The sequence below is a fragment of the Corvus moneduloides genome, chromosome 3 (assembly GCF_009650955.1).
Source record: "Corvus moneduloides isolate bCorMon1 chromosome 3, bCorMon1.pri, whole genome shotgun sequence".
NCBI classification, from domain to species: Eukaryota; Metazoa; Chordata; class Aves; order Passeriformes; family Corvidae; genus Corvus; species Corvus moneduloides.
Genome location: NC_045478.1, coordinates 121,456,463 through 121,478,722, shown reverse-complemented (window position 1 = coordinate 121,478,722; position 22,260 = coordinate 121,456,463). Strand labels below are relative to the sequence as shown.

The window sequence follows — 22,260 nt, the reverse complement described above, 5'->3', positions numbered from 1 at the left end:
CTATTATTTTACTGCCTGCCAGCTGTCCTTGTGACCAGGCACGTCCCGCTCTGGGCAGACATTGTCTTTCCTACACTCTCAAGGAGCATTCAAGGCTTCCTCCTAAATCACAATGAAACTCTGCTTTTGTGGAGGTGTCACCAGGGCAGTGGTTGCTGGTTTGCTGCGTTCCTTCTTTCCTTCCCTCTGAACTCCTGCCCCATGCCCATCATTTTTCCAGGCAGAAGGAACAGCCTTGGCGGTGACGTTCTCTTTGTTGGGAAGCACCATCCGCTCTGTGACTTCATTGTGGAACAGTACAAGACCAAAAACACAGAGGTGGGTTGCACTTGTTGCTCGGTGGAAATGGTCAGGTGGCAGGGGTGGTGAAGTGCTTCAGCTGGAGAACTCCCTTCTCCGCAGGCAGTGGATATCCCGCCGGAGCTGTGCCACGGGATCCAGGGAAAGCTCACGCTGAACGACAACGCCGTCCTCCCGGATCAGTGAGTGTGGCCTGCGGGGTGGGTTCCTGCTGCTCAAGGACCTGGCCTGCACTTAGGGCCGTAGAAATATTTGTGTGCCCACGAGGGGTGAATGAAAGCTCCTGCCGAGGCCGCGTGCGTAGTTCCGAGGGTTCACAGCAGGCCTGCGTTACCTCCAGCATGGGGGAGACCCCCAGCAAAACAGTGAAACTCTCCTTCTACGATCCCATCCTTTTAACCTCACAACTCGGCTTTTAAAGCAGCCCCAGATGTCTTTTGAACACGCCAGTGCATTTGTTTATTTGCTGAGGAGTCTTTGTTTGTTTGTCGTTTTGCCAGTGGAAGGCAGATTTTTCGGTGTTTAGTTATTGTTTTAATGAGGTAAACAAGGCCTGGGTAATAAAAGTAGTAGTGCTCTGTGGCCTTGTTCATGTTTTGGCTTCTCTGCTTTTGTGTGGATGCTCATGTGGGCTGATGTGACTCCCCGTTAGTGCACATTGCCTAAAAACCCCAAAACTCTGCTTTTTATATGCCAACCTGCATTACATGAAAGAAAAATCCAGGTAGTGATAGCTTAGATATATTTTGTCCGTGTCAGTTTAGGCTGTAGCACTAAAATCAGGGCTGTTCCCAGCTGCACGTACGAAGAATACCCATATTTTTAGTTTTCTAGAGAATGCATCCAGTTTGAGGAACAATCAGTGTAACCTTCACCTTGTAGGGCACACACTCGTTTCTCTGACCGTGCCCAGAGGCACAAGCAGCTGTTCAGTGCCTCGTTTTTGTTAAGTGCACAAACACTGGCTTGGTCGGACAGAAAATGTACCCCAGGTCCCACTAATAGGCATTTCTCTGTTCTTGTCATGGTTGTGAAAGAATACCAGCGAGTCAGAGTTGTTCTTGGAGGGAACAGGAACAAGAAACCCCTTCTGGCATTGCCTTCCCTAGACAGACCCTAGAGAATCCCCACACAGCAGCTGCGAAACAAGCGGCATCACAGAACAAGGATTCGGTCGCTCCGGTGCTTGCAGAAGCACTTGGTTTAGGGGAAGGGCGAGTTAACTTTGGAATAAGTGTTTTGCAGGCTCAGTTGGCAGAGCAGCAGATGGTGAGAAATGCGTTACATGGTGTTCTGACAGAGGTTTTTCTCTTGGCCAGGGTGGTGGAGTCTCCTGTTCCCATGCTGCGGGACCTTACGCAGAACTCTGCAGTCAGGTCAGTAAACTCTGGGCTTTGATGTGAGGGTGCACAGCATGCAGCACTCAGAGCCCTGAAAACCTGTGTCATTTTTATCTCCAGAGGCACGGCTTGGTTCAAGCAGAACGGCCGTGCAGAGGCGGTAAGAAATGCCGAGTCGTGCCATGTCAGGACGCTGTAGGAAGGATGTCCTAAATGGGGGTGTTGTTACTGGCAGTGATGAGTTAAAGGAAGGGTTCAGCTGTTCCATCTGCCACTGTCAGGAGGCTGGAATTGTTCTGTGCTTCTCCCTGCCTCTCTGTCCCCAGGATTTTTCTCCCTGTCTTTGGAGATGGTATATGAGCAGTCAGGATGCTGCTCTTCATCTTAGGCTGAACTTTCCAGGGAGCCATTACTCTCTTTCCTTGTAGCCTCATTCTTTCTTGGTCCTGGAAACCATGAATTCCAGCTGGAAGAGTGAGGTTATTCTGCTCATCTCTTTGCTTCTAGCTTTCCTGGTGATAAAGCAGCGATTACTGTTTCACTTTGTCCTTGTTATCCAGTGAACCTAACCCTCAAATACTTTCTTCTAGCATCTCCTTCAAAGACCCACAGTTTGCTGAAGACTTTGTTTTCAAGGCTACCGTGTTACCTGGGGCAAAGTAAGTGTCAGCTGCCAGCTTTCGAGTCATTCCAGTCTGATTTATTGCTCTGACTGTTTGCTCCTGGTGAGTGCTTATGAAACTGTTGTTATTGTTAAGGAAACCTGCTCCCGTTCTGAAGCCAGGAGACTGGGAAAAAACCAACAGTGATGGCAGGCCTTGGAGGCCGCAGCTTGGCTTCAACAGGGACAGGAAACCAGTGCACTTGGACCAGTCGGCGTTCAGAACCTTGGGGTAAGGCTGTGGGGTGACCGCTGCCTTGCTGGGGGGACTGCCCTCCTCGTTCCTTTTTAAATTCAAGCAGGAAAGGGACGGGCCTGGAGTGTCCGAGCTTAGGTGCTGGTTTTTCCATGCTGGACACCTCAGGGTGGGATATTTGAATTCAGTATTGCTGAAAACTGAACGGTTTTGCAGGAATGCCTTGCTTGCTTCTTGATGTTTCCCCCGCCGCCCCCTAAATATTTCTAGCTCACTTTCCTGCTGTTTTAGGTTTTTAAAGCTTGTTTGATGAATACTTCCTAGAGGGTACGATGAGGATATTGTGCACAAATGATAATTACGACTGTTAATGAAGACAGGAATGTCTTTTATGCTTTTAAAAACGAAGAAGCTTCAGAAATGAAATGGGTTTCCAGACCGGAGAGTGCAAGGAGCCGTGCATTTATCAGAGCCAGAGAAGGGAATGTTTTAAAGGAGACTGTAATACTGGCAAATAAAGTTAGACTCTGGAGTGTCTCCTTAGGAAGAGAAAATACCTTCTTTATCTTATGCCTCTGGAGGAGCTGCAAGAAGGAAAAGCACCTCCTTTTAGGAAGGAGAAGCGGGGCTGTCCTGGGGCTGCACTTGAGAACCCTCTTGCACGTCACAGTCACAATAAAAGGCACAGCTGTGGCGTTGGAAACCCAAGCATTTCCCTGGGAGCAGCTCCCAAGGCCTGTGTGTGTCGGGACGCGCCTGGGCCCCGATCCACCGGTGCATCCCTGGGCCGTGGGATGGGCTGGGAGGCAGCTGTGCTGGGAGATGGAATCACCACGGCATCCTGACCTGCTCCCTTGCCATTTCTTCCCCTGACAGCCACACGATGCCGAGGGACCGGGGCATGCCAGGCATGTATCCCAACGCCGTGCCGCTCGGAGCTTACGGCAGCCCCTACGCCAGGCCCCTCATGGGCGGGCAGCAGCAGATCCCCAAACTGCTCTCAAGTAAGTGGGCTCTGCTTCCTGCTTCTCACAGCTGGGTTGGTCTAAACGTGATCTATATGTATTTCACTTATTTATCTGTGGTTCAATACGCCGTGGAGAGGAGAACATGGGGAATGGGAAGGCAGAACCGCCAGTCAGGCATTGCAGTTTCAAATTCATCTCCAAAAAGAGAGTATTTATGTGGGTTTGGGGAGTTTTTGAGGAGCTCAGCAGTCCCCGTGCTGCTGTTCCTGCCGAGTCCTGGTGCGCTGTGGGAAACGCTCCAAACTGCTCTGTCTGTCCCACGTCCCTGGAGCCGATCCTGCCCGCGAGGCGCTTCCCGAGCTCTCGTCCCTGTGGCTCCCGAGCCCCTTGTGCTGAACAGGCAGCACTCTGCAGGCAAATGCCCCCCAGTGCCATTGTCTGGCTCAAACTGGGGAGGTTCGGAGCCGCTGGTGGATGAGAAACCCCAGTCCATCTGGTGGCCTCGGAAGACTGTCAGGTGGCTTTCCTTGGCGCACGCCTCCTTCCCCTTCAGAGCGCCGCAGCCGTGTTCTGCAGGTGTGCCTGGCAAACCTCAGAGCAATTGGTTGGGCTCTTCTTCCCTCCTCGTTGTGCTGCTTTTTCCACGGGGCAGAGGTTGCTGTCCTGCTGTTGTCTGGAGCAGCAGGGAGAGGAGCCAGGTGGAGCCGCCTCATGGAGGCTCCTTCACTGCACAGGGCCGCGCTCCCCGGAGCCGCTTCCCGGCGCGCTGCTTGCAGGGACACCGCAGCGCTGCACGCTGCAGACGTGCTCTCTGCCACTTCACTGGGTTGTGTTCCTCCTCCTCTTCTGCTGAGACGCTGAGCTGTCCCAGGAGACTGGACTTAGACTCTAACTAACTTCTCATTTGCGTGGACTGCCGTGTGAAATCTTTGCAACTGATTACGGCAGAGCTTGACACAGAATTTGGAGATTCTTTCAGTGCCTCATTACTTGAGGCTGAGAACAGCTCATGTCCATCAGGAGGATGGATCCAACTGCCTGAGGGCTGCGTAGCTCCCTAGAGCCATTCCCCAAACCCATCCTGCTGCCTGGCGGGAGGGTCAGGCCCCAGCCTGGCCCAACTGGGACTGTCAGTGCTGAGTGAACCACATGTGCCTCAGCTCCTCTTTTACCAGGCAGAGTCAGACCTGCTTAAACCCGTGTTAGGAGAACACCTCCAGGTGGCACGGCCCCAGATTTCTGCTGGGATCAGCCTTTTGGATGTTCACCTGCCTCAAGACTGTAACACATCCTGGGTTACGGTTTGCATGGGTCTGGTGCCCAGCAGGCCTGTGAAGGTGAGGAGTGTCAGCAACTCCCCAAACCTGGCTGCAGGGAGGCTCTTGCTGAGTGGGAGCAGTCTGCCTGCTTCACGAGCACTTGGGCCGGTTTCCCCCAACAGCGTTCTGCCTGGACCCCAAAGGTGTTCCTAGGTCTGGCAGGACAGCCTGTTGCCTTTTGCAGTCCCCCCCGTTCAGCCTCCAAGTGTCTCCATCAAAGCACAGGCACCTTCAGCTAGAAAATCGAGTTAGAAGAAACGGGAAGGCCTCTTGGATAGCACAGTCTCCTGTGTCCGAGTTGTGTTCATCAGCTGTACCATTGCCAGAGAGCCGCTGTTGTGGCGTGGCTGGACTGGGAAGCATCCGGAGCCCACACATCCCCGAAAAACCACAGCTGATGTGGTCAAAATCCCCCACGTTCAGTGGCACTGACGCAGAGCAACTTTCCCCGGGGCGTGTGGTATTTTTCTACGCACGCTGCGGTGAAATCAGCCTCCGGAAGGGCGACGCGGTCAGGCCAGGAGCCACCTCCTCCTCGGGAGCCGGCTGGGGGTGTTCCTCGCCGGTGCTCCCTGATTTGCCTTGGACGTGCCAATTTTCAGCTGATGAATAATTGTCTGCGCTGATAACTTGGGGAGTCAAGTGCGGGGTGGCAGCGCTCTGGGAATGGCGGGTTTGGCTCCTGCAGCACAGGACATCTGATTTATGACTCACGTGGCAGGCAGTAAACTTGTCAATTAGCTGCGTTGGAAAAGTGGTTTTGATTAGTGCAATCAGTAAACACGAAATCTCCTCTTTGATTGCCACCCTGATTAGATAAATTGTTGCTTGAGGAGCTGCTGGAGGAGGCAGTTTCTTTGGCCTTATAGCTCTAGGAAATGCCTATGTTTTGCAGCCTAAAGAAAATGTTAATTGTCATTCCTTCTCCCACTTTGTACCTTTCTGAAGTGCAATTCACCGCTCCAGACTCTCTCCCTCCAAGGTTGTTCTGTCAGCCGCACAAATGAATAGTAATAAGGGGGCTTTAAATGTTTTGATGATGTTTCCACGAAGCCTCGCTTAAACTGAGCTGCAGAAAGGTGTGGTTACAGCAGGAGAGCTGGGCCCTTGCTCGCATGGAGAGGGAGGGTCTGGAAGCAGGATGCTGCCTGTGTTTCCGTGCTGCTGCTGCCTGTGAAACTTGGAAATTATCAGAAACAGAGTGTGTCCGTGTGCCGGCCATTATCCAGCTGCTGGAACCAGCTGTTGGAATTAGGTCACACTTGAAGGCCATTGAAAGCCATCAAAGGTGTCAGTGAAACTGGAGCTTTTGATTGACGCTGGCCCCGAGTGCTGGGGGCTGCCTGGGTGCTATTGAGGAGCTGCTGCTTTTATCCTGTTTGCTGACCAGGTTATTTAGAAGGACAACAAGCGTTTAATTGCGGGCCCTGTTAAAGCAATGTTGGTCCTGCCTCGCCTTTGTGCAGGGCTGGTTTGGGTGGCACAAACAATGGACGAGTGGGTGGTCTCCCGCACGCCAGCGCTGGGGCTCTGGCCAAGGTTTTACCCAGAAAGGCTTAATTCAGTCTGATTCCATTATCTGAGACATCATTAATAGGTTTTTATTAGGGTATTATCACTGGCCACGTTAACTTTTAAATGCACCTTTACTATCTCTGGTGATAATGTATTTATATTTCATTTTAATGAATTCTTTGTCTTTTGCATCCTAAGTAGAACTGTACTTACTTAAACTGTGAGTAAGGCAGAACCGCCGATGTTATTCCATGCTCTGGCCATTGTTTTACTTGCCTTTATGGAATAATTCAGCCCACTCAGAGGGAAACCGGCCCGCCTGTGTTTTGGCTTTGACATCGTTGTTGGTCACAAACACTTGTCCAGGGGCGACACAGTGCTGGGTGCGTATTTTTAATGTACCGATGAACGCACTGCTGAGAGATACAGATATTAAATGGAGTTGTTAGGGTGACAGACAAGGTCTTGCATCTTCAAAAACTCAAGAGGAGGCACCTGGGCAGCATCTAAGCTCTAACCAACGCTAGCTCTGGCAATTAAAATTTGTAATTCTCTATTATGAAGCTTATTGGACGTGCTAAAGCTGAAAAAGTTGCCTTTTCTCGGCGGGCAGCAGGACTCTGTCCAAGGCGGCAGCAGGAAGCCGTGACTTGGGGCGTGTTTGCGCTTGCACGTCCAGTCTGAGCTCTCCTGTTCTGGCTTCCCAACAGCAGCTCTGGGGCACGCAGAGGAGCGGGGCACAGCTCTTGAGCTGTTCTTGCTCTCTCTTATTTGGCCGTCTCGTTTCGCCCTCCAGATCTTCGACCCCAGGAGTCCTGGCGAGGTCCCACGCCCTTGTTCCAGCAGACGCCGCAAAGGTAAGGCAGGAGGGACGGGAAACGTGCCCGGGAGGGTGGACTGGGCTCTGCCAGCCTTGCCAGTGTTTGGTTTTCCCTCCTTTGTTTGGAATATTGTGGTTTAAAATTGTGGAAATGATGCTGCGCGGCAGGTTTTTTGAGTTAATTAATGTCCGTGATTTATTGATGTTTTGAGAGCCCACTCCGTGGTGTTCACCCTTTAAAAGGCTCGAGTACTTTGTATTAAAAAAGACGAGGGAAAAACACTTTCCATTAAAACTCGGGCTTCAAAATTAACTTTACTGTTGGTGCTTTGGTACCGTTCTTGGTTCTTTGGCCTTTATCTTATTGAAGCTTTTGAGGTACTATGAAATTGAACACAGAGAGCTTAAAACTGCATTAGATTTTGGACAGGCTAAACAAATTTCTTTTTAGGAGGGCTGTGGAGCTTAATGAGGCATAACTAATGGTGTTCCACTTTTATCATTCCTGTGCCGCAGCCGCAGCATTAGCACAGACCAGCCATTGATTCTTGCTACAAACCTCTTGAAGTCCTAATCAGCTTCTTTGGTACAAGTTTTTCAGGCCTGACAAGCCCATTGTAGGGCAGTGTCACTGTAGGTCAGTAGTTATTAGTTGCCACTGAAAACAGTTTCTTTAACTACTTAAGGCTGAACTGAATTAAATGCAGAAGGGACTCGGGGAAGGATTATGGAATCTGCAGCCCAATAAGTGCCATCGAATAGAAGGAATGTGACATGGTTTGATAATCAGGGATGTTTTACATGCGTCCCCTCATTGATGGCTTGTGTGTGTCCTTCGGTGGGGTGGGCTCAATAAACCCGGGCTACCTGTGGCAGCCATGAATAATGACATTTATTTTTATGGTTATGGAGGAGGGAGGGAGGGAGGCAGGGAGAGAAGTTTCTGCTCTGAGGCGCAGCCTTTCTCCCTTGGGTTTATTTGCAAATGTTTCGCCATTGAAAATACGGGCTTTGGGGGAATTTAGCGAGCTCTCCACAGTCACTTTCCATGGCAACCATCTTGATCCCCACTGAAGTAAGCCTGGCTCCCTTGTCCTGTGCCTCATCCGTGTGGAATATTGTAAGGCAAGATGCATTCATAATGCAAACTTTAATATTGCTTGGACCATGGGAGTTGCCACTCCCACCCCTTAATTAAAGCCAATTTATATACTTTTATTTGTGAAGGACTGCTGCAGGTCTGTCACTTGTCACCGCCTTCTCTTTGTTACACCGTGGAGGGTTTATGAAAAGCTCTGCCAGCACTGAGGATAAGTAGTTTTGCCGTGTTCTTGGAAGGTTTTGGATTTGGGGAGCAGATCAAACGTGCTTAGAGCTGATGCTGAGCCTCTGTACAGAGGCAAGCGCAGAGACTTAAGCAGAAGGTTAAACACAGAGACACTTGGTGCAGGAAAAAACGTCTGAACCTGTTGAAGGCATTTTGAGCTTCCCGTTCGTTCCCTGAGAGCTGCTGGTTCCCCAAACTGCTGCTCCCCCTCTTGCTGCTGCAGCTCCAGGAGCAGTAGGTACCACGGGGGCAGAGCAGCCAGGGATTTCTGCTCAGGGAAGGGACTGACTGAGGGAGAGGCCAGCCCTGCTCCAGCCCCGGCAGACGGAGGGGCTTGGCAGGGCGCTGGGATATCCCAGATTCACCACATCAGCGAGGGATAAGCAAGGAGCCCTGTCCCCCTGCCAGGAAGGCTCGGAGCCTTTGTGCTGCTTCAGGGATGGAGTGGTGCAGCAGGGGCTAAACCAGCTCTTCCTTCCCAGGCCTGGGGGGGAACAGCCGGGAGTGTAAAGCTGCTTCTCCGTAATCCAGCCAATCCTGTCTCCTGTGGAGGGTTTCTTGCTTTTAAATCTAGTGGTGCACCTTGGTGTGCAGCAGGGAAAGTGAATTTTGAGGTCCCTCCCCGCTGTCCTGACGTTCCTGGGCACTGCAGAGATCCTTTCCTGCTCTCGAGCCAGTCCAGAGTTTACAGAGAGAGATTTGCCAGTGGAAACGTGTCATCTGGTAAAGCAAACCCTTTTGCTTAACCTGTTCATAGAGGAGACATCCAAAGTGGCTGAGGCACGAAGATGGGAATGTTCTTCTGTGTAAATTCTCCTGAATTTAGCTGACCTGGCTGAATGTGTGTGAGTTACCTGACTCTGTGGGTAACTGTGCCAGTGTGAGCTCCTGGGGTGTTCCAAGTGGCACAGTTCCTTTTTTTGTACAGATCTCCACCTGAGGGTGGTTTAAATCGCCAATCAGTGGTGATTTAAATCACCTGAGGGTGATTCACAGCAAATGATGTCAGTGATATTAGTGGTGGTGTGTTCGATTTGTTAAATGTCTCAAATTTTCACTAAGCAGCACTTTAAAAGTTGAAAACTTCGTGCCAAATAAATATCAATGTCAAATGAAATTTGTGCCAAGCTTCCCCATTCCAGGCGTGGAGGAAGTGCTGGCCTGTGACCCTCAGTCATATTTATCACCAGCACTTGTTGTAGAGGCAGAATGATTGTTAGTGAAAGCCCCAGAGCTGGGGCTATATAGGTAATTCCCAGTAGTTTTCCTTATGGCTGAGCAGTGTGTTTTTCCTGGAGACACTGCTGTTTTCTAGGAATCATGTGGGGAAAAAAGTTAGTACTCAAAACACTTAATGAAAAGGAGCAAGTATGAACAAAGTGTGAGCTTAGTTCATTCCACGTATGAACTTGGGAGATCGATTTTGAGTGTTCAGCGTGAAGTGCTCTTAGCTGTAACTACAGCATTGCCCCTTCTGGGGAGGGTCTGGGGAACGTCGTGCACTTCTGGAGTGGAGAGCAGAGCACAGAGCCCGCTGTCACCGCTTAGCCTTTGTGCACGTCCATTTTGATCAGGTGGGAAAGTGCTTTTCCAAACAGGAAAGGAGTTACTTGTTTCCAGAGTTTGGCAGGGGTTCCTTCTGCAGGTCCTGCTGTGCCCAGGTGGAGCAGCTGTCTTTGCAGGCTGTGCTGTGGCACCACAATGCCTTCGCATCCAAAATGCCCGTTTTCGTCCATTTCATCGTCCGCCCGCCCGTCTTGATTCCAGCTCAGCCTCTGCTCCAGCTGCTGGGACGTGTGTTTAAAGGCCTTCCCCTCCCAGCACCTCTCCCTCGGCTCTCACAGCTCCGCTTGCCCCGCTGTAGTGCCGCTGGCTGGGAATCCTGGCCAGGAGAGCCGGGACACCTCCCGGCGCTGATGGGGTGTTTGGTGGGAGTCTGGCTGCCTCGGTAGAGAGTCTCCAGGGCTGAAACCCAGCACAGCTGGCCAGAGGCTCTCTGGAGAGGCACAGAGTGATGTGCAGTGCAGCAGGTAAACCTGGAATGCAGGGCTCGCCATCCCAAATCTGGGATGCAGAGCCTCTGCTCTCTGCTGTCCCCATATCCCTCCAGGCTGGCCCTGCTCTGCTCATCAGAGTCCCTCTTCAGCAGGGCTCAGGAAAGATTAACTGTCTCCACTCTCTGTGTTTTTTCCCTCACAACATCATATTGTCCTGCAGGACCCACCTGCTCCGGATCCTTGAAGCAATTGTCCCTCCCCCGTGCTCAGCTGTAACAACCAGGTCACGGCCGCAGCATTTCCCTAAATATTTTGAATCAAACAGCTTTGGACGTGTTCTACCTGTTGCTTTCTAATTGTCATGTTGGAAGGGGCACTCGAAGGAAATGAAAGCATTTCTTGCTGTGGGTGATCCAGGATGGCAAACTGGGCCATAATGGATGTCGGATCCGCGTTCCCATATAAACTGTACACCAAATGTCAGTCAGCCCGTGCCAATTAGTGCTTACGTTGCTAGGTCACCGTGGTCAATTGAAAACGGCATCAATAGAACTTGAAAAGGTTTCTTCCCGATCAGACCTCCTGACATATTGAGCAGAATAATGGATGGGAAAAAGCAGCCAAGGCCCCTACCCTAGATTCCGAACGCTCGCCGTAAGAATTCATTTGCAACCTGCAATTAACTGGGAAGAATGGACTCCCAGAAAGAGTCTGGGCGTTCAGAGAAGAAAGCCCCCGGCTCCCGTGTGTGGCACATGTTTACTCCTGGGGTGCTGGGGAGCCTTTGGGATCGGCAAATCCGCCCCTGGGATAAAAGGTGCACGGAAGCCTTCCAGGGAATTGGAAAATTCTGCTGCGTGCGGTGCAGCGGCGGTGCAGCTTTCAAGCTGTGACGAAGGAGAAGCGGTCGGCAAAGCGGCCTTTAGGGGGATGTGGGAAGATACTCCCTGCTCCCGGTTTCCCTCTGGCCCGTGGCCGTCCGTGCTCGGCTCTGAGACAGATCCCGGCCTGGGTCTGTGCTGTGGGACTCTCTCCAGGAGCCACGTTCACACTGTGGTGTTTCTTTCCTTGCACAGGGCTGCCGGAGCTGCTCCTCTCCTTGCCTGGAACCGCATGCTGCAATCCCCAAATCAGTTCCAGCCGGCCCAGTACCAGGGGCTGGGACCCATGGGATACCCACAGCGACCCGAGGATCGCATGGACAGGGGCAGACAGGTAGGAAAACAGGGCCCCACTGGGTGCACTGCGTTCTCCTTCCAGGAAGGGCTTCCTTCTCCTGTGGCTGGGGAGAAGGGAGCGTGGCATGGCAAGGCGCTCCTGGGCTGGTTTTAGTGTCACTGTGTCACCACACACACGGATGGGGGACTTCCCAGCCTTGTCCAGCCCCGCTGGATGTACCCCTGGCGCAAGGCCCGTGCCGAGACTGCACCACCAGTGTTCATTAGCACCCATCAAACGTGGTCCCAGGTCACACACTTCCTGCAGCCTGAGGCAAGTATTCCCACCGGCCTTCCTTTCCCATAAGGAAGTCTGCCCACTGTACCTCTGGGGTTCTCCCTGGTGTGTTCAAAATGTACATCCTTACAGCTTCCCAAATTTCTCCCCTCAAGTGTTTACTGGCTTTCTCTGAGCCGAAAAAAGTACTTAATGCAAGTGTTGGATTTTCGTAGCCAGAGGAATAAACACGTGGAAATAGCTCTGTGTGGTTAAAAAGGAAACAAGCGAGCGTGAGGGGAGAACCTCATCCAACATTACAGGTGACTTGGTCAGCAGTTTGTGAGAATGCCACAGAGTGAAATTGCGGCTGGAAAGCAGCAGGTGACTTTGCCTAGGGAGTTTCTGCGGGGGTGCGATGCCAGTAAAACACAAATTGTGTATCCTGTCCTACCAGACTGCCAGGTGCTCACGCTGCTAAATGCTCATTTAAAATAAATTCCGGATACCTAGGTTGAACTCCTAGTTCTGCTGCTGTTTGGGGAAGTCAGGACTGTGGGAGGGTTACCAGGGAGGAGGAGGATGGTGCCAGCCCCATTGCCCCATCCTTTGTCCGCAAAGGAAGGCACAAACCGTTGGAAATGTGCCTTCTGCTGGGGCCTGATTCAGCTCAGGACAAGGCACTTTTTAGTCACTCCTACTTGGAATTTTCTTCCTCCCAGCCTGCCCGGTACCCAGCCATGTGTTACATGGCGCAGCACCAGTACAGACCCTGCCAGCGCTGGTTTTGGCTGCAGGCAGAGCTCAACAACGTGGGTTACAATCACAGGGAAATAACGGGGCCTGACCCTTGGCCCAGCCGGTGGAGCTCTAAAATACATTTTAAAGTTGGGTGAGGTGCATTGATAGGGTCAGTTTTCAGAAATCTTTCATTTTGTGCTGCACACGTTCACCCAAAACCGCAGAGCCAGAGGAATAAATGCCTGATTGCACTAATCCAGGCTGCCGTGCTCCTGGGGAGAAATCGGGGGAGGATCTTTGTGCCGCTGGAGCCTGGGCAGAGTTTAATTAGTCTGGGAAATGGACACTTGATAAAGTCTGTCTGCCGGGGCACACCCTGCTCTGCCTTCATCCCAGGCAGGGTGCACTTGCTAAAGGAATCTGTGCTTAGAGCAGTTCATTGCCAGCCTTAAATCCTGGTGCCCAACAGCTGGAATTGTGAGGGGGAGCAGGAACAGTCTCCCTGCAGGGCTTGCCCTGGGGGCACAGGGAGGGTGTCCCTGTTAGTTCCCGCTTGGAAAGCTGCCTGGGAGCCTTGTGGACATCCACAGCCTGGGGCACGCTGTGGGCTTGCCCAGAACAGAATTGCCCCGGTGGTGGCCTGGACCCACCTGCGGGTGCAGGAGGCACTGAAACCCACCGGTGACAACCCTTTTATTTTTGTTCACCTGCATGAAGAGTTCACGATCAAAGACAAGTCTTTTGGCTCCAGTGAATCTGCTTCCCTAAAAAAATTCCCTTTGCAGTTGTGCTGTTTATCTCCCTGTTAATTTTAAATCTTCGTTGCCGTGCTCTGTTGTTGTTATTTTTAAATGAACTTTCAGATGTCATCATTTCCTCCCAGCTGGAGTGAAATGAGAAGGTACCTGAAAGGGTTTAGGGTGCCAACCTAATCATTGAATCTGGCCTTGCTGCCTGAAAATTTCAAAGCTTTAAAGCCTTGAAAAGGGATTCAAGTGGAAGTGGTGACACGTAGCAGCATAAATAATTATCTTTGGGCCCTTTCACCTCTGAATTCTTTTTTTACAGCATACAGAACATGGTCTGAAAGAGGTTAATAAACGTGCTGCCGCAGAGTGCTCACAAAATTAATGCAGCTGCCATGGATCTGGGGGGCTCCCCGGGAGCAGGGCTTTGCTGCCTCCCAGCTCTCCCAGAGAACCAAAGAATAAACTTGCTGGGCTGCTGCAGGTGTTGGGCAGTTGTGTCCCAGCCTGGAGCAACACACAGCGGAGCGTCCAGAGCTCGCGCAGGCCTCCGCTCTGTCCTTCCCTGCTGCTGGTGTGGAAGGGTTTTTTAAGGGTTATGCAGCCAACTTGTTTCCTTTTTTAACTGGGCAACCAAACCTGGAAACAAACCTTCCCTGCATGGCCTGGCTGCAGGAGGCTCCCTGGCAGGTCAGCCGGCCGGCTCCGTGGTTTCTGTGGTTATCTCGGCTGCCGCAGGCTGGATAAAGGTGGATTTCTCTTTAAAAGAAAGGAAAGGAAGCCCCTTTTTCCCTCCACACCAAAAAAAACCCCGAGTAAAGAGCAAACCAAGCCCGTAGCTGGTGTTGGTGCACCACCTTTAATTAACTTGCTGGTCTCTGCAATGTACCAGGTTTGGAAATCATTTTATGTGCTTTGGGGGGGGGGGGCTCTGAAGTTTTCCAATGGATTTCTTCACCGGATACTTGATGTACCAAATGGCTGGATTAAAGTGCGAATACACAGCTAACTTGGAGTCGTTTCCAAGGTGGGATTTGGGTCTCTTTGGCCTCTTATGGAAGCGAAGGAGCGCTGGAAAACGCCGCTTCTGCAACAAATGCAGCTTTGGTTTTCCCTTGGAGCACTTCTGTGTGAAAGTACTGAGCGTGAGCTGCCCCACGTAGCGCTGTCTGTCCCCGGCTCCAGCACTTGTCCCTTTGCTGCAGACAGAGCGCAGCAGAGGTGCCACAGGTGGTGGCTGGGGGTGGATTTGTTCGGGACTCTGGAGCCGCTGCTGCGCAGCTCCTCTCTGCTCCAGGGCTTCCAGCCCCAGCCCGTGTTCTCGGGAGACTCCGCGGCCGGATGAGGGATGCTCAGCGCTGCCCCTGGCACCCCTCCGTGCGGAGGATGTTTGGTCCCCGTTCCGTGTGGCGCCTCGAGCTCGCTCCACTTGTTTACTTGTGCTGCTAATCCCAAAAATAAACGCTTGCTTTTGTTTGTTTGTTTGCAGGCGTACGGTCCCGGGAGGCCCTACCCGCTCCCACCTCCCGCAGGAAGGTACAGCTGGAATTAGCTCCTGCCTCCTGGGTATTTTTTTAAAAAACATGGAAAACGTCCGAATCTTCTTGCTTTTGTTCTTTCTATTATTTGTGGGGCGAGGGGGGAAAAAAACCTAAGTCGTTGAGCGCCATCCCTGTAGTTTTTAAACCGATGCCTGTTTTAAATGTGCCCATTTCTTACGGATGATTTTTTGGGAGGGACGGGAAAGAGCGGACTGCCGTGGGGCGAGGTGGGAGCGCTGTGTTTGTCCTCCCTACCACGGACCCAAGCTGTGCCGAGCGCTGCCTGCCACTCTGAGCTCCAGACGTCCTCTACTCCGCACACAAGAGCCTGAAAACAGAGCCGGAGTTGGAAAGAATGCCCAGAAATGGGATTTTATGAACTCCCGGGGCAGACCCAGCAGGCAGCCGGCGGCGCTGAAAGGCACGGCCCTCGCTGCTCCTTGTCAGACGCTTCCTTCAGTTCCCCGCAGAGAAGGGGTTTTTCGGACTCTGAAGTAAAACATTTCAACTTCTCCAGCACGTGCCTGTTCCTGGCGTGGGTTTTGTCGTGGCATAACCAGGCGGCGGCCGTGGATTTGTCTATTTGGTACCTAATTTAAAATAGCTGCAAAGGGCAGAGGTTCCAGTCGTTTTTAGCACTCTTTCCAGGGGTTTTCTGTGTGAGTGTACCAAATCAGTAAATATTTTTATTTGCTTTATAAAGTGGCTTTTGAAATTCTGAGTGGTGGCGCGTGGTTGATTTCCAACCCCCTGCAGAGCCTGTTCCTGTCTTTTACCTGCGTGCACACATTCCTGTTGATTCCTTGGAAAATAATTCCACCCAGCCTCTACCCCAGCACTTAAAATCATTATTTGGTATTTAAAAAAAAAAAAAAAAAAAAAGAGGAGAGCATCCAGGTCAGCTTTCCCTTTGGACTTTTTCCATTAAATCCAGGAACTGTGTAAATCAGTAAAGTTCCCGGCCCCGCTCTCACCCTGACTCCTCCTCGGTGCAGGACTCGGTGCTCCCTTCCTTCCAAACGCCCAGGTGTTAATCACCAGCAGCGAGGGAGAAGCCAGACAGCCCCGCGCGTAACCTCGGGAGGAAGAAATCATCAACCTGGATTCGTTATTTTCAAGTGATTGAGGGTGGAGCAGAATCCTTCATTGTGATGCAGCGTTCCCGGGGCTGGGAGCCGCCGGCCTTCTCCCTCGGCCGGGAAAAGGCTGGGGGCTCAAAAAGAGCCAATTTTCTTTTTCCAGCAGGGCAAAACCAGCAGCGAGGGTGAGTTCTCACGGGGAATGGGCTGGAGGAAGGAGTGGGGTGGGCCGGCTGCGTTCCGAAGGCGGATGGACCCGCGGTGCCGGTGGCTTTGTCCCTCGCTCCCCTTTTTTGGGGCGTGAAAACAAGTCTGGATAAACATTTGGGGGGGGCTGCTGTGGGAAAGGCTCATCCCTGCGGGCTGCCCTTTGCCCCGCCCTTCACTCCCTTGCAGTCCGACCCCGAGTGGAGCCAGGCTCGGCCCTGGGAGCGGCGCTGCCCGCTCGGACCCTTGAAGCGATGCCGGAGCAGCACGCTGGCCCGGGGGCTCCGTTCCCTCGGCTCCGTGGGGATGCAGGGCTGGGATGCAGGACCTGAGCGGGGAGCACCACCCCCGCCGCCCTGGGGCTCTGCTCGGGGCCTGGGGGTCACCCTGGGACAGCGTCCCTGTGGAGCTCCCGAGGCTGCTGCAGGTACGGTTTTGTTTTTCCCAAGCTGGAGCTGAGCCTGACGTATCCCCTTGGATCTAACAGAGTTGGAGGGGGAAACCGCTCACCAGGCCGGGCTCAGCCCCACCCCAGCCGCTTCCCGTGGGAGCCAGCAGGGAGAAATTCTCCCTCATGGAAAGGGCAGGCAGCCGTGGGGGTCCCCGTGTGGCACCTGCCGGGAGGGGAAGGAGGTATCTGCCGAGAGCGGTGGGGACCCCCTTCCCCTCCAGGCCCCCGCATGGGGCTCGGGAAGGGGTCTGGGAGCGGGTCCGTGGTCTCCCAGAGCCCCAAATCCCGATTTTCCGCCTCAGAATCGTTCCCTCGCAGCACAGCCGGGAGCGGAGCAGGGCCCGGCGCTGCCCGGGAGCCGCTGGGGAGCCCCGCCGGGGCTGGGGTTCAGCGGGTCCCCCAAGGATGGGGGAGCCTGGCAGAGGCGGCGGAGGGGGGGCGCGGAATTAAACGCTTGGCAGCCGAAAGGCCGGCGGAGAAAAGGGGATTTTGAGGTTGTCCCTCGGTCCGTGCACCGAGAACGAAGCAGCCGACTCGTGAGAACAAGGCTTCCTTTTATTGTTTAAAATAAAATTAAAATAAAAAATAAAAATAAAAGAAGGAAAAATTGCCGGAAAGTCCCGAGGAGCGTTTCCCGACGTGCGGGATTTCCTCGGGAAGCGGCGCGGGGATAAACCCCGCTCCGGCGCGGCGCATCCTCCGGCCCCGGCCGCTGCGGGGCCCGATCCCGGCGGGAAGCGGGGTCCAGCCCCGGGAATCCCCGGGCTCCGCTCGCCTCCGCAGGTCTCCGAGCTCGTCGGGAGCCGAGCCAAGGGCCGGGGGCCGCGGCGGCTCCGCGCGCCCCGTCCGCACACGGACGTTCAGTAACTGAGCGGTGTTTAATAACAACAAGGAGAAAAAGGGAGTTTTTCCCCTTAAATCCGAGCACCGGCGCCCCGGCGCTCTCCTGCCACGGCTCCCGCCTCGAGCTGTGACCCAGTTTACCTCCGAGGGGGATAAGAAGGGAATGGCACTTGGGGGCACCCCCCCGGAATTAATTCTGCCGAGATGAGTGGCGCTTCGGAAGGTTTATTGCGGCGCTGCGCGGGGCTGCCGCGGCACACGCCGGGGCTCCCGGGCTCCGCTGCCGCCGGGGAGCGGGGCCGGGCCGGAGCGGAGCCCCGCGCTGCCCCCGGCCCGTCGGGAGGAGCCCTGGGCGGACGGGACCCGGCGGCGCGGACACGCGCGCACACCGACACCCTCACACACGTTCGCGCTCGCACGCACGCACTCGGCGCTGCCGTCGGGGCCGCTTGTCCAAAAACCGGAGAGACTTAAAAAAAAAAACCCGAAGGGAGGCCGGGAGGGGACCGGGGGCGGGGCGGCCGTCGGCGATCCCCGCGGGCACCGGGCCGGGCCGGGGCGGCCGTCGGGGCTGGGAGCGTCCGGTGCCGGAGGAGCGGGGCTGTCGTGGCGGCGGGGGGACACACGGGACGCACCGATTACCACGTCCTGCCGTAGAGCAGGTTGGGGCTGACCATGCCGCCGTTGTAGTCGACGCCGGCCGAGTCCAGGGGGGCCAGGGGGGCCACGGGGCCGTGCAGCGCCGGCGGGCTGGGCGACAGCTCCTCCAGGTCGGCCGCCTGCCCCAGCGAGCCGGGGTGCGGGTGCCCGGCGGGCGCGGCGGCGGGGGGCGCGGGGGCGGCCTGCCCGGGGCCCGGGGTGCCGCTGCCCGGCGGCGGGCAGGGTTTGCCGTCCTTCACCAGCACCGGCACGGCCACGCGGCGCGGCGAGGGCTGCTGGCACAGCCCGCCGCCGCCTCCGCCGCCGCCGCCGCCGCCGTCGGGGTGCAACTGCTGGGCGGCCGCCTTGTCCTTGGCCTGGCGCTTCATTTTGTAGCGGTGGTTCTGGAACCAGATCTTCACCTGCGTGGGGGTGAGGTGGATGAGGCTGGCCAGGTGCTCCCGCTCCGGCGCCGACAGGTACTTCTGCTGCTTGAAGCGCCGCTCCAGCTCGTAGACCTGCGCCTGCGAGAAGAGCACCCTCCTCTTCCTCCGCGGCGCCGCGTGCAGCGGCACGATGCCCTTGGCGCCCTCGGCGATGCCGCTCAGGCCGCCCATCCCGGCCACGTTCATCCCCGCCGACGGGCCCATGAACCTGGAGACTGAGCGGGACGGGCGGCTCAGCGCCGGCGGCCGCCCCGTCGGGGCCGCGGCTCTCCCCCCGCCCGGCCGCCCCCTCCGCCGCGCCCCCCGCGCCCGCACTTACTGCTGGAGTAGCGGGGGTCGCCGCCGGGCCCGTACCAGCCGCCGCCCGCCGCCGCGCCGCCCCGCATCCCCTCGGGGTAGGCGGGCAGCTCGCCCACGTTGCCCAGCCCGCCGTTGCAGTAGCCCCCGACGGCGCCGTGCGGGAACTGCGAGACGCCGTGGGGCATGTGGTAGGCGGCCGCGCCCGCGGGGACGTGCTGCGGGACGGCGGCGGCGGCGGCGGTGGGCACGGGCGCCTGGCGGTACGGCCCGAGGGGCGCGCCCAGCCCGCCCGCCCCGTCCATGCCGCCGAACTTCTTGTAGCTCTCCTCCATCGGGCTGAGGATGTCGGTGACCGAGAAGGGCGTCGTGTGCTTGGGGCTCAGCGACATGGCGCGGCGGGGCGGGACGCGACGGGGCGGGCCGGGCCGGGCGCTGCCGCCGGCACCGCCGAGCCGTCCGCGGCGGCGGCCACCAGCCCCGGGCGCCGGTAGCTCGCCGGTTCTTTTAGCCCGGCGCCGGGTTTACGCCAGACGCGGGGGGGCGGAGCGGCGGCGGGCGGCCCCGGCCCCTCCCCGCCTCCCGCCGCCCCCCGGCCCCCTCCTCCCGGCCATTGTCCTGCGCCCGTCCGACGGCTCTTAAGCCCGGCCACCCCGGGGGCAGCGCCGGAGCGGCTCCGAGCGGCCCCGGCCCCGCCGCCCTCGCCCGTAAGTACCTGCCCGTTCCCCCGATCCCCTCCCCACGGTGCGCGGCGACCCCCCGGGCAGAGCGTCCCGGGGCAGCGCGGCGGCCCCGGCCCCGACGGCAGGAGCCGGGCAGCCCTCTCCCCTCTCCGGGCCGGGCCCCGGGCCTGCGCCGCTCCCGCCCGGCCCCGGCCCCTCGGAGCCGCCGCCGCGGGGTGCGGGGCCGGCGGGGACCCCCGCGACACCGGGGCCACTTTAGGGCCGGTGCTTCGTTTGCGGTTGTGTTTCGGGGCTTTCTGCGGTCGTTCGTCGTTCGCTCGTTGGTTTTGGCACAACGAAAGGCTCCCCGGGGAGCGGCCGCGCGGCTCCTGCCCCGGGACCCCGCGCCCGTCGGGGGCAGCGCCTGCGGGGCTCCGGCCCGGCCGCGGGGCCGCTCCCGGGGCCGCTCCCGGGGCCGTGGGGGCTGAGCGGGGTCTCCGCCGGGCTGAGAGGCCGGGGCGCTGCCAGACGCCGCGGCCGAAGCTGCCCCCGGCTCCCCGGGCCGGGCACCGCCGCGACGGGGCGGGCGGAGCCTGTGCGCGGGGAGATGCGCTGGGTGCGCAGCCGGCCGCGCCCGGGCCGCGCGGGGGATCCCGCGGGGCTGCGCCTTCCCCAGGAATTGATAAAACTCTAGGTGCGTTCAGTGAGCGGCACCCGCGCCTCCCCGCAGAGCGGGCAGCCGTTCCCGGGCTGCTCCCGGTGTTTGCTCTCCCGTTTTGCTGAGGCCCATTTTGGGGAGCTGGGCTATCCCTCACCCTCCGGGCTGGTCCCTTCCCTTCTCAAACCCCATCTTTTCCCTGATCTCTTCGGTTCTTTCTGGGGGCAGGGCACGTGCAGCTCTGTGGTGATTGTTAAAAATAGGATATGAAAGATCAGAGCGAGCACAATTTTGCGTTTCAAAGTTTGTGCTCCCCGCTGAAACTCTGAGAGCCCGGCGAGGCTCAGGAGTTAAACGGGTCCCGAATCCCCACGCACCGCCATCCGAATCCCCCCTTTCCGCCAGTTCTGTTCAGCTGCAACCTTCCCACCGTTCGGGCAGAATTCCCGGCACCTCCATCCCTTTTCCCGGCACCTCTTTTCCCCTCCCCTGCTCAAAAAAAAAAAAAAAAAAAAAAAAAAAAAAAAAAAAAAAGCCCGTCTCCATCCCTGTGGGAGCAGCACGGGTGGGGACACCGCTGCCCCTCAGGGCACTCCGGGGAGGGACACAGCTCTGTGCCCGGGGTCGGGCCCCCAGCACAGCCCCCGGTGCCCATGGATGGATGTCTGGATGGATGGGCAGGCAGAGCGTGGTGTCCCTGCTTCCCGCCGGGAAGGGAGAGGCCGCTCCTGGTGCTGTAGGGATGATTCCCTGCAAGCCCCTGGGGCAGTCTGGGATCTCACCGAGGCTTCGGTGCTGCTTTGGGGACAAACCAGACAGAGTTAGGCAAAGGGCTGAGAGGGACTGGTCCTGTTCGCGTCAGACCGGCCCTGTAAGCCGGGATTTGGGCATGTGGCACAAGCGGAGGGGTTTGTAGGGGTTCAGGTGCAGCACCAGAGCCTGCGGCCTCTGCTCACACCCCAGGACGCTGCGCTGGGCACCTGGGGCACAGGGAGCAGAATCCAGCGAGTGTGCCCCGGGACAGCAGCCCGGGAAGGGGGAGCCGGGGGAAAAGGACCCCGAACGCCACGGCTGCCCCAGACTCCTGCTGGAGGAGCGATGTGGAGCTTCCCTGCCGACGCGGCTGGGGCAGGCTCTTGAGGGCTGGGGCAGGTCTGGGGGCTGAGCCAGGTCCCTGCCCACTGGGACACCACTCACCCCTACCCTGGGCGCAGAGGCATCCCTGCATCCCTGCCTGAGCCCAAGGGGAAGCACAGCCCGAGGGGAGCTGGTAGAAATGCAGCCAGCAAAACCCCTCATGGCCATTTTGCACCGAAAACACCCCAGAATTCTCCCCACATCGGGAATGTGATGTTCGGGATAAAAAGTGTCGCATAAAAGCATCCCCTCGTTTTGTTGGTGGGTGTAAAGAAGATCCTTTTGATGAGGCAGATGTCTGACCAAAAAAAAAAAAAAAAAAAAGAGAAAAAAAAAAGAAAAAGCCCAATTTGAAACCCTCGTCGCTTATAGAATGTTTTTCTGATTTAACCCTCCATCACCTGGAGGTTCTGTGCAAAACAGGAATTCTTCCTTCCCTGTCCTGGGAAGATCAAGCTGCGGATTCCAAGTGAAGTAGTTTAAAAGCAAATTTAAAAAAAAAAAAAAAAAAAAAAAGAACAAAAAGACGTAGGAAAGGCAGCAGCAAAGCGCCAAGGAGCCAAACTCCTGGGTTTTAATTTCTGGGGGGTGATTTTCCCCCGCTCCCTGATTACCCTCATTCCGCAGAAGGCCGCCCGGCTCGCGGGCCGTGCAGATGTTATTTCCAGGAGTGCAGATGTCATTTCCCAGCCCGGCTTGTCTCCCTGATCATAATGACACATTTGGGGCCCATTTCCACACGCGACTTGTCCTTCGCCGCGCCAGCCCGCGCCGGTGGCGGCGGCGGCGGTGTTGACCCCGGTGAGCCACAATTGACACGGAGACGGAGGCTGGGATGTTTTGGGGGGGGGGGGGGGGGGGGGAGTTTTTCAATAACCTGGTATAAATGCTAATCTATTTCTGGCCCCGAAAGCGATGGTTTCCTCGAAACGCTCG

The 22,260-nt window shown here is 56.3% G+C and overlaps 2 protein-coding genes across 3 annotated transcripts in view; one reads left to right on the top strand and one right to left on the bottom strand.

The window, feature by feature from the left end:
- The window catches only part of XRN2 (5'-3' exoribonuclease 2), a 32,506-nt gene extending 16,880 nt beyond the window's left edge, over positions 1-15,626 (top strand). Inside the window, exons 22-30 of the mRNA XM_032104374.1 lie at positions 221-318; positions 403-482; positions 1,620-1,676; positions 2,231-2,299; positions 2,399-2,533; positions 3,374-3,501; positions 7,096-7,156; positions 11,520-11,658; positions 14,854-15,626. Coding sequence (XP_031960265.1) covers positions 221-318; positions 403-482; positions 1,620-1,676; positions 2,231-2,299; positions 2,399-2,533; positions 3,374-3,501; positions 7,096-7,156; positions 11,520-11,658; positions 14,854-14,916 — 830 coding nt within the window. The 3' untranslated portion in view covers positions 14,917-15,626. The remainder of the gene's footprint in view (positions 1-220; positions 319-402; positions 483-1,619; positions 1,677-2,230; positions 2,300-2,398; positions 2,534-3,373; positions 3,502-7,095; positions 7,157-11,519; positions 11,659-14,853) is intronic.
- Positions 15,627-18,076: 2,450 nt separating this feature from the next.
- On the bottom strand, positions 18,077-19,262 carry NKX2-4 (NK2 homeobox 4). 2 transcript variants are annotated; one of them, XM_032104421.1, is made up of 3 exons: positions 18,890-19,259; positions 18,298-18,785; positions 18,077-18,264 (listed from the first exon to the last, which is right to left on the bottom strand). In XM_032104421.1, exons 1-3 carry the CDS (start codon positions 19,257-19,259, stop codon positions 18,124-18,126), a joined length of 999 nt encoding a protein of 332 aa, XP_031960312.1. In that variant the 3' UTR covers positions 18,077-18,123. The 2 variants fall into 2 exon arrangements, with proteins under 2 accessions (XP_031960312.1, XP_031960313.1); XM_032104422.1 differs by having other exon boundaries at positions 18,077-18,785; positions 18,890-19,262.
- Positions 19,263-22,260: the final 2,998 nt, after the last annotated feature.

What these genes read in the sequence shown, in the direction of transcription:
- NKX2-4 (XM_032104422.1), bottom strand. Translation starts at nt 19,259, where the DNA reads ATGTCGCTGAGCCCCAAGCACACGACGCCCTTCTCGGTCACCGACATC. An exon ending in CGACCCCCGCTACTCCAGCA is followed by an intron (nt 18,786 to 18,889) that starts GTAAGTGCGGGC and finishes CGTCCCGCTCAG; the next exon opens with TCTCCAGGTTCATGGGCCCG.